The sequence below is a fragment of the Tachysurus vachellii genome, chromosome 11, assembly GCF_030014155.1.
Source record: "Tachysurus vachellii isolate PV-2020 chromosome 11, HZAU_Pvac_v1, whole genome shotgun sequence".
NCBI lineage: Eukaryota > Metazoa > Chordata > Actinopteri > Siluriformes > Bagridae > Tachysurus > Tachysurus vachellii.
The window spans coordinates 21,864,413-21,881,769 of NC_083470.1; the positions used below are offsets into that span (position 1 = coordinate 21,864,413).

Sequence of the window (17,357 nt, forward strand, 5' to 3'; positions counted from 1 at the left end):
ACTATTACGAGTGATGCTGAAGGGGTTCGGTATGTAGTAAAGCATCCATCACAATGTCTCACCCTGTTACAGTGATTAGTTCACTCCATCGGTAGATATTATTCCACAACATGTGTAATGAATTAATAGCGTTTTATGATTACACATGCTAACTGTACTGTATGTGCCCAGTACTTAATATTAACTTCATTAACGATAACATTGAGTGACAAGAAAGTTCCCATGCTACAAGATTTCTTTGCATACAAATAAGACTAGCGTTAGGCTTAAAGATAAACTACTCCTTAGAAATGTCACAGTAACCCTCGCAGAGTTATATACAGTGAAATAAGCAGAATTCAGCTCCACCCTTTCCATCCTTTCCCTTTCTCCTGTAACGGTATACAGACATAATGTAATGTACAATGGCTGTATAAAAAACAAAAATGCTAGTTTCAACAGGAAGGAACTGTTTTGAATAAGAAGCAGGAACATGCAGCATCTGCAAAAAAAATAGGGGTTTCTGCTTTTTAAATAATGCAACAAAGTACCGTCTTATTGAGGTTTTCTCACTCTCATGTGCTATAAAATATTTTAATTTATTTCAAGATTAAAACACATGCCCAGGCAGTTGGATTTTTTTTACTTCTACATTTCAAATGACCTGGATGACTGAAATCCTGCCACCGGTCAGCGCTGCTCTATAATGTGATACATGATGGTAACCAATTACATCATGCTGGTCGCAGGGCAACATATCACATATGAGGAGAAGGAAAGATATAGGTTTTCTTCAAATGGGTTATTACAGCTGCCCCTGATTGGCTAGAGTCACTGTGATTGACACGGGAGAGAGATTAGGCACTTTGGATGACTGTCTCAGCAAATTTGTGTTGAATTCATCCTTTTCCCCCCCTCAAGTCCCTGCTAAACCACACGTGAATCTAGGTTTAGTGCTAAGCAATATATTGCTAAATTCTTCATACTTATCTCCTTGGATGATGAAGATTGTCCAACACTTGTGTTATGGGAGTCTTGCGAGAAGGACCATGGACTCCCAGTCTTTCTTTGCTGAGAAGTAGCTAAGCATAACAAAAAATGTTTATCATCATTTATCACCAACTACGTTTCTTGCAGCAACTTTTCCAAAGTTTCATTTTTACATGCAACTTGTTTGTGATCTAGCTTTACAGCATGCTATGCTCTTGTCTATTAGACCGCTTCCTGTGTTCCTCTGTTACTGATATCATCTAAAGCTATCATCCATCCAAAGATATCATCCGTCAGAGCTATGCTGCCATATCCGCTCCTGTCCCACGGCAGTACGGCAGTACGGCAGAATGCAGAACATGGTGGCACATTGTACATATCCATAAATATTGACTTTTCGCCAAAATGGTACAAGCGTCCAGCGACAGCAGTCTATTATCCTTGACTGGTTCTTTATGATGGAAATTCATCCTGTGTAGCGTGAGAGTGTTATACACCGATGTGTTAGGAATCCTCGGAATGCGGAATAGACAAAAATTGAGGAAAGCAGGAAAGATTAACAGATTAGAGCACTATGAATCGCATGAAGTCACAAGTCACAGAACAGGGTCAAGATGTAAGGAGGGAACAAGCACCTTAAGTGAAGACAGGATTCATGTACAGTAATAGAGATCTTAAACCCTTTGATACAAATTTTACACCAGACTCTCAAGTCTGATTTTCTCATGGTCTGGTCCTATGTGTGTCAGGGTCTAGGTCTGGTTCGAATTGTATGTAAAGTCTGCTTACTTTCAGAGGAAAGGGTAACCATAGTATAGGGCCTTTTTACACCTGGTCATTTCATGTGTTTTCTCTGATCCGATAGCTATCTGGTTAAAACTGTTCCATTTACATTAGGCCACATAAATGCGTCTTGGCGAATAGGATATCGATCCGATCTTTCTACTCTCGCCCAAATTGCAAATATATTTTTACCTCATTTCCAGGGTAATGCAATCAAAAAGAAGACGGAAAAACTTGTTACGATGGTTATGCTACAAAAAACAGCATTTACTGTTTGCTGCATCTTTGCTGGTGGCAGCAGTGCATTTTAAGACCCAACGAGACACCTGGGTGAAAGATCACTTGCGAGCGATGTACTTCCGTTTGGGAGGAGTATAGCGCTGATGTATGTGGCTTGAACAACCACATTCATTTACCTTGTCCAGTTTCATCTCAAATGCTTCCCAGACTACCTCCTGAAGTGGTTTGAACGATCGGATTTATATCCGTCTCTAAATCCTTTCGGAGGGCATTTAGACCTGGTCTTTTTACCATCGGATAGCTATCAGATCACAGAAAACGCATGAAGTGACCAGGTGTAAAAAGCCCCAAAATTGCAAACAGCTAAGCACAACCCATGATAGGTTCTCCTGAACTTTGTTTTCAGTCCTGTGACTGAAACATATCTGCCTCTGAAATGTCATGTCCGCAACATGTATTAATAACAGGAAAAGTTACAGATGTTACAGTAAAGAAAAATGCTATAAATATTCTGCCATGATTGGGTTATATTATAAAACTCATTCCGAATGAATCCTGTGTCTTGTTAAGGCAGGTGCGTATCTGTGCACGTGAGTTTAACGCCTGCTCGGTGTGCATGTCGTTGTAGTAGAGTGTTTGTTGATCTCGCAGCAGTGGGCGTCCTAAAACGGACAGTACTGCCAGCACGAATAGAAGCTCATTGTACATTTGCTGGAGTTCAGTCAGCTGCTAACGCTCACAGAGGAAGCTTGTACCAGTCTCCTCTGCTCATAAAGCGTCAATACATATGAGTATGAAGGAGGTCTGGCAGCTTACCACTCCTCTAACCCCTGCCCTCTTACACCCGTGCAAGGTCTAAAAGCCTAGACAGATTTTCTAATTGACCTGAAGTTCCCAAAACTTGATTTGAGTTGCAAATTTTGCTGTAAGGGTGTTTGTTTATATCTGTTAATGTGTCTGGTTTTTCTGTTATTGTTGTTACTATTTTAAATCAGGTCCTTTTAAAAGACCTAAAAAACACTTACGCTAGATCTCATGGAAATCTGCATGTTGCGTCCTACTAATGTCTGGTGTTTTAACACAAAATATTTGTTGCGGTTTTCAATGTTATTTATAAAAAGTGACATTCACAACATGAATGAAATCAAGAGCCTTGAGCGAGTGATCCTGCGCAAGTATGACAGAGTAATCTGTTTGGTAAAGAGACGTCAAGAAGGCATGCATTCAGTAGCAGGAGTTAATCTTAAGCGGTTTCCAGCCCGGTGCTTGTATTTCATTAAAGACGTAACGGTTTGCCGACGGCGTTAAACATTTGTCAGGCTAAGCGGATTGAGCACAGAGAGCGGTATCAAAGGCAAAGTGCTGGCGGGAATTTATGAGCGCACCCCATGCTGGCGTGGGTTCAGAAACGTGGGTCGTAAAGAATGCTTTTTTTCTATGTCACCAGGCTTCTCTGGTGGAAAACATTCTCTTTTAGGCTTGTGTGTCGAGCCCAACCCTGCTGATGAAGAGTTCAGACCACACCTTCGCTTAACCATGGTGTATTGATTATAAGAGGCAGGAGTATTAGAGATAAAACTCTACACACAGAGACTTTGGACGACGTGAGCGGTTGTGAGAGGTGCAATTACGATTAGTGCAAATAAATATAGGAATGCTCTGGCATCCGTTTGACAGTTACACCAAGAGTACATGTACTACTACTTTTCGACTACTACATACTGTACTATACAATTATAAATACTCGTTATTAGGAAAATCTGCATTTTTTTTTTTTTTTTGCAATTATCATGCACGAGTTTCTAGAATTGTTACAAAATTGGGCAAAAAACATCCAGCGAGCAGAACTTCCTCCTTGTTGATGAGAAAGGTCAGAGGAGGACGGTTTATGAAGACTTGGGGATGATAATTGAAACTACACTACTTACACTACTTACACTACTTTGCTTCCATCACATTATGTTGAGCAGCAAATGAAATTTGCTCTAACACTTTTATAGAAAACATGAGTCATAATGTGAGTATATTATGTATCATTCTGTGTGTCGCAGGTTTTGCCTTTTATTTGAGAGATAAGATGATAATCTCGCAATCTCAATGTCATATTCCCCCCGCAATAGTCCGACAATTTCACAGAAACCCAAAATAAACACAAGTTCTAGTGAACTGTGGTTTCCCTGGCAGCAGTTTTGTATACAACTGGTAAACCCTGACACAAGCAAATTATCAACCTTCAGTGTGGTTGCAAGAGTGAGGAGTCACATCGAGATTTTCTTCACACTTATGCTGCAAACTTCAAATGTTGGTCGATTGAAACCAAAATGAAAACTCGCTTTTTGGTCATTTGAAGTATCTGAGTGATATAACATTTCACCCTGCTGTCTGTGTAGGACTCTGTCTGTTATGTCCATCTGAAGCTGACATGTGGCGTCTCCTTCCATGTGTGTTCAGTTGACATATGATGCACAGATGCGCTGACAGATGCACATGTCTCAGAGGAAGCATGTGCTAGCTATCACTCTCTGTTGCATTTCTCTTTGTCGCTGGGTGGCCATCAGGCGTTTCCATTTTGTACTTTAAGTAAAGTATGCAAAGTTTTTGCCTGGGAAGGTGCATGTGATGTACCTTTACTTTGAAAATTAGATTTGAGAATAAAACATTAAAAGGTACACATGTGGTACTTAATGAACGCATCCTTAAGAATCGACCTTAAATTTTTTTTTATAGGTGTTTTGTATTTTCTCTCTATGACCAAAACTCAGTGGACACCTGTTACAGTTTGCCAAGGTTGAAGTGGAAGAACTCAAGTGGCCTGCACTGACCTCTGAACTCAATCCCATTGAGCACTTTTGAGATGAACAGGAACACACACTGCACTCCAGACCTCCCAGTCCCTGACCTCAGGGGTTTCCTTTGGGTACTCTGGTTTCCTCCCCCAGTTCAAAAACGTGTTATTGACAGACATCTCTAAATTGTCCAGAGTGTGTGTGAGATTGTGGCCTGTGTTGAGTTGGCACTCTGTCCTGTGTTTCCCCTGCCTTGTACCTCATGTACCATGAGATTTTCCCTGAGGAAAAGTGGTACAGAAAATGGACGGATGGACGTACGGATGGATGGATGGATGGATGGAAGTATTTCTGTATTCTTTGATAAGGGGCCCCAATAATGTTGTTGATGCTGAGAATCAACAAAATAGCAGTTGCAACTGAATGCAGTACAGGACACACTGACTAGACGCCAGGTAGCACGTAGAGCCAATTACTGTTCACAATCACTGTGAATAATTTACCAGGATAAATGAATAAATGATCAGTGGCACTATTGTTCAGCAGGTAGAATACAATGGAAACAGGAAAGCCATCATTACAGGATGAATGAAGATTGTTAGTGTTAGCTGAGATCTGCGGTCAGACATAACAAAAGCACAAAGTGTGTGGATCTGCTGTACAAACATGGCAGATCCCTGACCTTGAGTTGTACTAAAGAGTGAAAGATCTCTTCATGACCACTGTTAATTAGTGTAAATAAATCAACTTGTGTCACAGCTGTATTGGGAACAATGACTTTGTGCTGGACATTTTATTCCACAGAGCCAGAAAGAAAACAAATAAGCTGAAATCTTAAAGCAGTATAGGTTTGTGTGTTCATCAAAATCCAGCTATGTTATTCAACTGTCCAGAACCAGTAGCCTATTAGACAGGAAAATGATCATTTTCACTATTTCAGGTTTAAGAAGAGTGTAATAATATAATCAGCTGTGAAATCGGGACCTGCTTGATGGCAGCGGTAATCAGGAAATCTCTGCTGGATGGTGGGGTGTTTTTTACAAGTATGCATAAAACAGAATAAAAGAAAACATTACACTTTTAATAAATTGCTTTTACAGACTGGTAGATCTGTTATATTGGGCAAGCCTAGTGGAAATTTCCAGGATAGACCAAAGCGTCACTAGCCGACAAGTTTTAAGATGTTTACATATATCCCCTGGACTAACCCTAGTCAGTTGCCCAATCTCATGAGCAGCTGCCGCTGTGACCAATTTTGACGCATATGTCCAAGCACAGGTGCTGCATCTGCCTGCATGTGTGCAAACTCTGTCGCAGTCTACGTGGACCTAATACAAACCGTAAACAATGCAAGTGATGAAAATGTGATGTTAAATACCATGATATTGATATCACCTATTTAGACTCTGGGTCAGCCTGAGGTCCGTTTATTCAGAATCAAATTTCCTCCCAGGTCAAAATAATGCAGCAACATGCCTCGGGTTTCAACTCGCCCAAAAGGACCCACATCACAATCCTTTTCATCTCCCTCCTCTGGCTTCCTCTTTCCACCCACATTAAATTCAAGTCCTTCATGTTCACATACAAGATCTCATCTGGAACATCACCCCCTACCTCAACATTCTACCTGAGGTTTATGTTTCCATCTATAACCTGCATCCACGTCTGGTAAAGCCTACACCGTGAGGCGTGAGGTCCCTTTCTAGAACCTTCCAACTGACTGTCCTTCACTAGTGGAATAAACTTCAATTCAGACAGCAGAATCTGTCCCTGTCTTTACAGACCAACCTCTTCTTCTTAGTAACAGCAGGGTAAGAGTGGATTTGTTTATCAACGAAAGTGGTGTTTCTCAAGTATTAAATACACACACTGAGTAGCCACTTTAATAGAAACACTCGTACACCTGCCAATTTATGTAGTTTTCAACCATCTAATCATGGTGCAGTGGTACAGTGTATAAAATCCTGCAAGTCAAGAACTTTATGGAACCTGATGTGATCGATTGTTGTAGTTCATCCACCTGCTGGTTTTGTTCACTCTGCGATGCTTTTCTGCTCTCTGTGGTTTTAAGGCATGGTTATTTATGTTACCACAGTCTTCCTTAAGCCATTCTGCTCTCTTTCTTTTTTTCTCTCTCTCTCTCTCTCTCTCTCTCTCTCTCACTCTCTCTCTCAGCAGCATTCGAAACTTTTAAGAGAAAGTGTGATAAGGTGGGTGTCACACAAGCAGGACATGGAAGAAGGCAAATTTCCCTGATCTTTGTTTTATAAACAAGTTTGAGTTTACTGTAGCAACGCTGAGTCACAGGCTCGCTCGGTTATTGGAATCGAAAACCTAGACGCTGTAGATCCGTTTGCATTTGCATTCAGCACTCGATGAGTAGTTAAAGTAAGCAGAAGTTAAACACTGGCCTTGCTGTGTCATTTTGTTTGGATTAATTTCTCCCATTAGACAACTTATCATTGCTTTGGATCTCTCGTGTCTCTACAGATAACTTGCAATACATTACTGCAGTATAGATTACATGTGTTTAGAAGTTCACAATAGTATTGTGTAATAATAATGCTACTTTTGTCACTTTTGTTGTCATGTTCATACATAAGAAAGTGTATAATTATACATATACTGTGTATATTACTGTCTGGTGCATAAACATGACAAAAGAGTACACAGTCCTCACAGCATTTTAACCACAGCACCATAAATAGACGACCGAACGAAAATAACGGCTATAGAAATAGAGAACGAATGAATGAAGTAATCTGAGCGTCAGAGGTGAATGGAGTAAACTTAATGGAGCGCACAGTAACTCTTCTGTAGTTGGCAGGGTTATAGGCTCTTCGTGTGAAACCTTGTAAGGCTCCTCCATACACAACCCCCAACTTTAGCATGAGGTGTGGAATTCAGTGGGAACAGGGGCCATGCTCTTCTCTCCTTTCTAACCATGGCTTGGTAATTAAAAAAAGAAAAGAAAAAAAAGTTTTAAGTAGCCCCACGAGCTCTCAGGGAAACAAAGAATTTTCAGCGCGTGTGTTAACAGTAGGGTTGGGTATCAAAAGGAATTTTCCGGTTCCGATTCCAGGTCCAGTTCTGCCTTACGATTCCCGGTTCTGATTCCGATTCCATAATAAAAGAAATGTGAAAAATAATGCACAATACTTAAACAATTCCATTTGTGTTTACTAATCACTCTTTAAATATTTTAAACAGAGCATTTCAATTCATATCAATTTAAATAAATCCAACATCAAATTTAACATTCAGAATTACAACTTAGCAAAACAGTTAGCAATTTTTCTGAAGAAAAATTAACATGTCTGCTTTCTCTGGGAGAAGACGAGACCTTTCCTGGCTTATTGTATCTCCAGCTGTGGAGAAAACCCTCTCAGAGGGACGTAAGTAAAGTTGGCTCCATATTCACAGATTCGAATTTCCCGAGTCAATAACTCCTGACCTAAACACTCTTATTACACAAATAACACCTCTTTTTTATAGTAATGTAGAGAGGCAGCTACAACCCAAGTTTCCTCAATATCAGCTTTCCTCTGCGTTGGACAAAATACATAAGTCTCTATGTGTGAACACCTAAGAGACAGATTCCAAGGGACCGTCAGCAAAGTGCAAAACCCGAAAAGCGAATACAAAAAACAGTCAATAACTTTACTGTAATACACTGTACTGTCACCAAACTCAGATCACACATCACTGATGTCCTGATAGATGTACTACAACATTTATTTTCAGGAAATGTGTTTGTTTATTTTTTATGATTTTTCATAATATAAAAAAATCAATAGCTTTACTGTAATACACTGTACTGTCACCAAACTCAGAACACACATCACTGATGTTCTTATAGTTGTACTACAACATTTATTTTTGGAAAATGTGTTTTTTTTGTTTTTGTTTTTTTTATGATGGGGTAGATTTGCTTCCTTGTCGTAGCTTTGGAAATTAATCCACACTTTAGACTTTTTTTTAGACATGTTTAACACAAAGCGTACCTCAGCACAGCAGCGCGAGTGACTGATTTCTGTGGTAAGCTGCGATAATTTGGTTGCGTGACTGTAAAACAATTAATATTCATGAGGTAAGACATGGCTATTTAAAGTGACCACTCACAGCGCTTTGCCCGTCATCTCATCGGAACCGCGTTTGGAACGGAAACTAAAAAATTTCGCGCGGTTCCGGTTCCTGTTAAAAAACAGAAGCGGTTCTGAATAAGAACCGGTTCTCGGTTCCCAACCCTAGTTAACAGATACCTAAGAACAAACGGGTGGTCTTGCTGGTGTGGGAGTAATGTAGGCTGTTATGAGTACCATGAATTTGGCATCAGAGTGACCGCTGTTTATTCAGAATATAATAAGAAAGGCCATCTCCTTCAGGGCGTTCAGAGAGACGGTGTGCGCTCATGTGGCCATGTATCAGAGTAATGTATGTGCAAATGGATAACACAGAACATACCACACATTTTAAGCGAAGAATCCTTGTAGAATACATTATTTTTTTATCGTATACTGCGGATTCTGTTAAGAATTTCAAATCTAAAATAGTATCGATTTGTTTACGATTTCTTACGATCCTGTCTTCATATAATAGTTATTGTTCAAAGATGTAAATTTTTTTTTTTTACTCTAAGATTAGCTTCATAGTTTTTTGGATGAAAAAGCAGAAATCAAATTTGAGATGTACGATATATCGAATTCAGATTTTAGCTCTGCTCAGTTGTTTACATTGTTTTGCCAAAGAAATGTAAAATCATCTGCATGGCATTGCTCAGAGGTTTTTGGTATGAAAAGCAGATAACAAGACCAACACGACTGAAAATGAAACGAGTGCCTTGAGAGAAAAAATAAAGTAATAATTCTGATGTGATACAATATTAATAAGACAAAGCCTGAAACTTTAAAAATGCGCCACACACCCGAAGACCGGGAGATACGAATGTTCCGTGATGGGACTGATCTCTCCCAGTCAGAGAGATACCATGTAATCATGAGTGCCTGTGAGCACACGTATGTGGAACAGGGCAGACAGCGCTTTCCTCTGAATGTGACGCACATGAATCTCACTGCCCTGTGACGAGGTGTTTAACCACAAGAACAATATTTGTAAACCATATTTCAGTATATCTAAACCCTTTCATCATCTCCTTCTTTGTCTGTGTCTTTTTGTAGCTCCTGAGCTTGATCTGCATCATCTGCTACGCAGCGTCGCTGTATGGCGGATACTCAGCAGTGGCTATTTGTGAGATGGTCTTTGCCATCATCTTCTTTGTCATCTTCATGATGGAGCTGGATAAACAGTTACAGCTCGTCAACTGGCTCTGGAGTGTAAGTCTCCATACAGGCGGCAGCAGGAAGATATTTACCATCATATCGTCGCTGTCGGGCGGAATCCTCGTATCTCCAAAACCGTTATTTTTCAGGAAATTAAAAAAACGCCGTACCTTATCTGCAGTGCACAGGGTTTAGTCCGCGTTGCAGTGGATTGTCTTGCGCTAAATTCCTGTCCTCAGACGAGCACCAGAACTAGCGGGGGTCAAGATTTTTTTTTTTTTGAGCCCAGTGTTTTGAAGACATTTACCTCAGAAGACGTGTTGATTCGTTGCGACTCTTATTAAGGAGAAATATGCCGCGAAGCTCTCCCGCGGAGTGAGGAAGAGGTGGACAGTTGAAGTGTCCAATGGAGTTATTTTCAAGACTTTAGATTGGTTAATAACTTGTAAAAATAACAGACCCACGTGGGGACTGACCAATAGCATCGATATGTGAAAAAATATGAAATTGACCAAATTTGGACATACGAGGTTTACGCCCGACAGCGACGATATGAAGTGACTGATAACATGAATCTACAAGAAAGAGCATTTTTAACACTCGGGGTTGTTTTTTTATTTTAGTTTATTTTTAAATTAAACTAAGGAAGCATCTTGTCCCTGCCAACATCCGTCTTAAATAGTAGCTTTAGTTTCTAATGGAGAGCAATTATTTGCAGGTCTAATCTAAACTCCACAGTACAGTTTTATGTGCTTAGCTTTCACATACTTTACTGCTTAGGACTAAAAGCAGAATGGAAAGAATTGAATGATGTAATTTCCTTTAGATTGAAATCTTTTTTTTTTTTTTTTTTTTAAGTCTTTCTGCTGTGTTGTGAAATATTTCAGTAGTCACTTCCTGAAATAACGCCGAAAGATCATGACGTGAATATGAGTCGTATGAGTATTGCAATATTACTAACTGCTCAGTTCGAATTAATCCTATTTAACATAGCACTTAAGACTCTTGGATGATTTTTTACTGGTCATTTTAAATAACATAACCAAGAAAGGAGAAGCCGAGCGTGCTGAACGTACACAATCACACAGTCAGAACTAAACACCCCTTTGTTTTCTCGCCTGCTTTAGGATTTGTTACGCGCTGGGATTGGTGCACTGCTGTACATCATCACCTCTCTGATCTGTGTGATCAATGGAGTTGGAGATGGAGCACGTATCGCAGGAGGGGTCAGAACTTTCTCTCCCAATTTTCTTTTGCCTTTGCTACAAATTAAATGATTTTTTTTTTGCCATACAATATGTATTTGCATGTTCAAGGCATTGTGTTCTTTTCTACTGTATGACTTGGCATATGAAACATTTTACATCGAGCATCACCCCAATGTCTCTGTGAAAGAGTAGTGGATAATCAGTGCTCTTCTCTGTTCCAGGTGTTTGGACTTATCGCTGGCATTGTGTTTTGTTATGATACATACACCCTTTTTATAGAGCTCAAGAGCACCCAAGGACGGTCGACAGTTTCCACAGGTCTCAGTTGCTTTACTTTAACACACACGCAGACTTTATCTTTTGTGTACTACATGTTTTTTTGTTTTTTTTATATCTCCTACATTACATCATCATTTCTCTTGTGTTTATTTCACAGATGCTTGAACACTATAACAGCAAGAGCAGCTGCTTGGGAAGACATGGGAAGAAACAAAGGACTAAAACAGGGCAAACTAAGAATTTTAAAGGTTTTCATTGTATGATGAGGTCAACATTGGTTTTGTGAAGGCTACACAATGCTGAAAACATGACAAACAGACTGAAATATCTGCACTAGCTAATGGGAGGCACTGTATACGCTGTCAACTTGTAAATGGTTACTGCTTATGCCAAAACATAATATAAAAATAATATATAAAAAATAATTGGAGATGCCATTGCCTGACCTTTTTTAAAGCAGATATTTTAGTTGTTGAATCATTATTATTAAGGTTATGTTCGAGCAGCTCCTTTTAACATCACCCGGTGCTCTCTGACATGACTCGGGAATTCAAAAAGGTGTGAACGAGATCGATCGGCATTTTAAAAAATAAAATAAAAAACTCAGTCCATGTTGACCATGTGTTCAAGGAAACATCACACCAAGAAAGGGACCTAAAAAAAAAAAATACACGTTGGTTCGGTTTAGGTTTGGAGCTGTTCTGAGTATGTTTTAAAATACAATGTCTGTTTCAAATGGGAAGTTGTAAAGTTTCAGCCACAACTGATTATTTATGACAACTAATATTTGATAACTCTGTGGGTTATAATTGTGGGTTTGTGTAAAATAATTAATCTACAGTAATTATTACAATTTTAGGGATAAGATGTTTCTCTCTAGTTATTTCAAGAATACTAGCAGTCAAATGAACAGAAATAATAACAACATTTCTAACAGCGTTTTGCCATAGTTCTGCTTTTTATTAGTTTTTAGTATTTCATTAGCATTTAGTATTTTGGTCATCTGTATTTTCCTCCATGCTCCTTTAACTATAGCAGGGAAAAATCAAGGCTGTTAGCACACCCCAAAGTTTGAATAACTGGCCCAAGTCCCAAAAGTGCACATTTTGTATTAAAATGTTTTCTGTACACTTGTAACAGGAAAAAAGCTTGAATTCTTGAAATCGCTCCTATTAGCAAATAATGATTCTAACAGCTAAAAACCATTGTTTTCTTTATGGCTCTATAAAGAGAATGAATACATTTCCTTAATCTGTGGTCTAGCCTAAATTGTTTCCCTGCGTTATCTGGCTACAATTTATTTGTTTTTACAGCACTATATAAAGAAACTTCATTGCTTTATAGTGATATATCTTGTCCATAAAGATCTGCCATTATTTCTTTCCCCATGGTGTTTCCTGCCCGTGAGGTTTATATGCTTTATTGCTTTAAACACATACACAGTCGTAGTTGTATCCTTTCTTAGTAAAAATAGGAAACATAGGCTACTGAACATGTCATGGTTAGTTTCCTGTACTGTAACAGATTTTTTTTTCTTACAGCAAACTCAGGATACACCTTTCTTCCAATGTTCAACACTTTTTATGTTTGTTCTTTATGAGAATGAGAAGGGATATTCTGCAGTATTTAATTTCATTGTCACATATCTAATATTACTGTTGGTTTGTTTTTATTTCATGAAGCAATGCAGAATAAAAAAAAAATCTTCTAACCAAGTGGAGATATCTGTTGAATGAAAACTCGCCATTGCGGGAAATGGTTGGATGCGGCACCACCTAGTGGCTACAACGAGAATATACACTTATCCTGACTGACATACAGAAGTGTTTCTCATTCAATTCAAATTCATACTGGTTCATTAATTCATGGACTAAGCGTGCTGGCAGTCTAAAGAGACATGGCTAAGTGTGTGTAGAGGTGTAGATGTAGAAGAGAAGAGGACTGAATTTTGTGGGACGCCAATGGAACAAGTCTGCATGGAGCAGATGTGACTCACATCACTGTCCATCTGTCCATCCAGGTATAAAGCAACACATTGACTACATGAGAATGAACAAGAGAGTCTTATGGTTGAATGCATCTTGCTGCTGAAAGGTCGATGAGGACATATATTTAATATATTAGACTATTTACTAAATGCTCATTATGATGCTGTGGCATTTTAGAAATAAAATAAATCCTTAAGCATGAAGCTAAACTTTATAGAGAAAACATAATACATACATATTTGTCAGTCAAGCTTGCTATATTTCTTCTTCCCATTAGTTTAATATCCACTTACCAGCAACTTTATGAGGAACACCTGCATCCTGGAACACTTGTATCCTGGAACACCTGCATCCTGGAACACCTGCATCCTGGAACACCTGCATCCTGGAACACTTGTATCCTGTAACACCTGCATCCTGGAACACCTGCATCCTGGAACACCTGCATCCTTGTTCATTCACTGCAGCTGGAAAAAAAATACCCCAGATCTTTTTAGAGTCTTTAGAGTCAATAAGCCTGCGCATACTGTAGCCTCAGTTTTCTCTTGTTGGATGACACTGAGATCCAGTGTGGGCTTCAGTCGTTGTAGTTCAGACACCTCAAGGTTCCACGTGTTATCTGAGATGCTTTGTTTTGCCCACAAATTGGATCTGTCCATCCATCTATCAATCATTTAATATTTATTAACAAATTAAGATTCAGATTAAACTATACAGAGTAAATTAAAATCCCTATCTAGCCTTTGATTGATAAGGAACATTCTTTTCAGTTTTATATTCCCTAAAGTGAGTGGTATAAATTTCCATAAACACATAACATGCCTTTTTTCTGATCTATAATCGTAATTCCATTTAAAATAACCAAGAGACTCAATTAAAAATAAATCTGTATTACAAAATAACAATATTGTGTTAGTTTCTCTATACAATTCAATCGATATATTTTTATTTACAAACCATTTGAATAGGTTTTTCTGAGGTAATTGATGATTAAGTTTCTCAACCTTTATATAAATAAGTTCAATTATTTGTAGATTAAAGTAAATCCTGTTTAAGTTTCTACCTTCCCTGTATGTCTGTCTTAAAAAGTTTATCAGAAAAATGCAGAAACAATTGAAAACACCTGGAAAAGTGCAATACAGGCTGTAGCCGCTAGAGGGTAGCACAGTCAACATAGTGTATACAAGTCTACGCCTCGAAATATACAACATCCAGCAAACGTTACATCTAGCTGTTAAATAACTAAATACTTGCACCTATTTTGAAAAAAAGTTACAATCTTGTAAAAAAAAAATATATATATAAAAAAAAAAAAAAAAAAAAAAAAAAATAATAATTACTTGGGTTAAGCAGAGCCAGGTCATTTGAACAGGAGACATAAAATGCTTCATAATAATCCATAGGTCTCAGGTGCCCTCAAACCAATAGATTAAAATCTAGTGCTAGTGAGTGTAAAAATAAAAATACTAAATATTTGTGTTTCATCATGTCTATGCCTTACATCGCATACTAAATTCTACTGAATATAATGTTAAAATAGTAAGCTATGCACCCTACAACATGGCATTCAGACATAATAATAGAGTGCATGTGTTTGGGACATAAACAAGTCTTGTAAATAAATATCTGAAGCAGAGAAGAGTAAAAGAAAAGAAGCCAAAAAATTATCATATAAATATTGTCTAACTCTTGGATCTCACACGCACCTTGGAGATATCTGTTGCAACAGCTTGTGACTGCAATCAGAGGTACAAGTGACCTGTCAAAGTTGGTGCAATACTTCAAATCTTCTCTTTTTCATCTCTGTTTGTGCTGAGTGTATTTTCAGATCACTGTCAGATTGCTGATTCTGGAGCTGAACCTACTGGGAGTGAAATATCACACACTTTAAGCACCTTTCTTATAGTCCAAATATCAGTTTTTCCTCTTATCAGCATGTCCTTAGCCTTCACCCTGAAATGCCCCATTACAGTGAGCGTCTCCTCTTCATTGGTATTTCTTAAAAGTAGTTTGTTCCAGTAATTGTGCTGCTGCCGCTTGGGCATCTCGAGGCACCATCTCCAATGTACTGCAGGGTTATTGTTGTCCTTCTTAGTGGTGTGGGTGTGATTTAAACAATCTTCACGTGGGTTACTTCCTCAGAACTTTGTGGCATAGGTTATCTGGGTGATTTCCAGCACCTCTGGAACATATGCAATACATGTGACCAGTATTCCTGTCAGTTGGTGCCAAATGTGACCCAGACATAATCAAACTCAACAAGAATGTTCCAAGGGAACAAAGGCAAACGGATATTTATATGCTCCGCATACAGTCATTCCTTGTCAAACAGGCACATATGCACAACAGGATGTCCAGGTAACCCTTATCACTCCTAGCTGTTATCTGGTGTGGTTCACAGACCCACAATTATAGATATAGATAGAACTTCATTGGCATTACATATTACAGGTACAAAGCAACAAAATAAAGTTTGGCATCTACCAGAAGTGCAAAGGGTAGCAATCGTGCAAATAATTATGTAGCATATGTACAGCATGCAATATATAGGTATATACGTAAACATATGTACAGCAAATAAATTATGGCTAAACTATAGCAGTGCAGAAATGTGTGGATATTGTTGAAAATGCTATGGCATTGAAAAAAGAAAAAAAGAAGTGCAGACAACTTCCATGATTTTCATTTATAAATATTTGGGTGTTTGGATCGGCAATTTCATTTTGATCCATCAAATAACTGAAGGACAGTAATATTTCAGTAGTGAAATGAGGTTTATTGGGTTAACAGAAAATGTGCAATATGCATCAAAAGGAAATTAGACAGGTGCATAAATTTGGGAACCCCAACAGAAAAAAAAAAAAATCACTATTTAGTAGAGCCTCCTTTAGCAGAAATACCAGCCTCTAGACGCTTCCTATAGCCTGTAATGAGTATCTGGATGAATGCATTTTGGACCATTCCTCCTTACAAAAACATCTCCAGTTCAGTTAGGTTTGATGGTTGCCGAGCACGAACAGCCTGCTTCAAATCATCTCACAGATGTTCAGTGATATTCAGGTCTGGGGACTGGGATGGCCATTCCAGAACATTGTACTTGTTCCTCTGCATAAATGCCCAAGTAGATGTTGAGCAGTGTTTTGGGTCGGTGTCTTATTGAAATATCCGGCCCTGGCCTAACTTCAACTTTGTGACCGATTCCTCAACATTATTCTCAAGAATCTGCCGATATTGAGTGGAATCCATGCGACCCTCAACTTTAACCAGATTCCCAGTATCGGCACTGGCCACACAGCCCCACAGAATGATGGAACCTCCACCAAATTTTACTGTGGGTAGCAAGTGTTTTTCTTGGAAATCTGTGTTCTTTTGCCACCATGCATAACACCCCTTGTTATGACCAAATAACTCAATCTTTGTTTCATCACTCCACAGCACCTTATTCCAAAATGAAACTGGCTTGTCCAAATGTGCATTTGCATATCTCAAGCGACTCCGTTTGTGGCATGTATGCAGAAAAGGCTTCTTTCACATCACTCTCCCGTACAGCTTGAACGATGCACAGTGACACCATCTGCAGCAAGTTGATGTAGGTCTTTGGAGGTGGTCTGTGGCCTGTTTTTGACCGTTCTCACCATCCTTCGCCTTTGCCTCTCCAATATAATCACGTGGCCTTCAACTTCTGGCCTTAACAAGAACTGTGCCTTTAGTCTTCCATTTCCTCACTATGTTCCTCACAGTGAACACTGACAACTTATATCTCTGCGATAACTTTTTGTAGCTTTCCCCTAAACCATAATGTTGAACAGTATTTGTTTTCAGGCC

At 38.8% G+C, this 17,357-nt stretch overlaps 1 protein-coding gene across 1 annotated transcript in view; it reads left to right on the top strand.

The window, feature by feature from the left end:
* Positions 1 to 13,259, top strand: part of plp2b (proteolipid protein 2b) — a 14,739-nt gene extending 1,480 nt beyond the window's left edge. The window contains exons 2-5 of the mRNA XM_060882034.1: positions 9,956 to 10,111; positions 11,185 to 11,283; positions 11,487 to 11,583; positions 11,702 to 13,259. Of these exons, the coding sequence (XP_060738017.1) occupies positions 9,956 to 10,111; positions 11,185 to 11,283; positions 11,487 to 11,583; positions 11,702 to 11,709 (360 nt within the window). The 3' untranslated portion in view covers positions 11,710 to 13,259. The remainder of the gene's footprint in view (positions 1 to 9,955; positions 10,112 to 11,184; positions 11,284 to 11,486; positions 11,584 to 11,701) is intronic.
* The last annotated feature ends 4,098 nt before the right edge of the window (positions 13,260 to 17,357 follow it).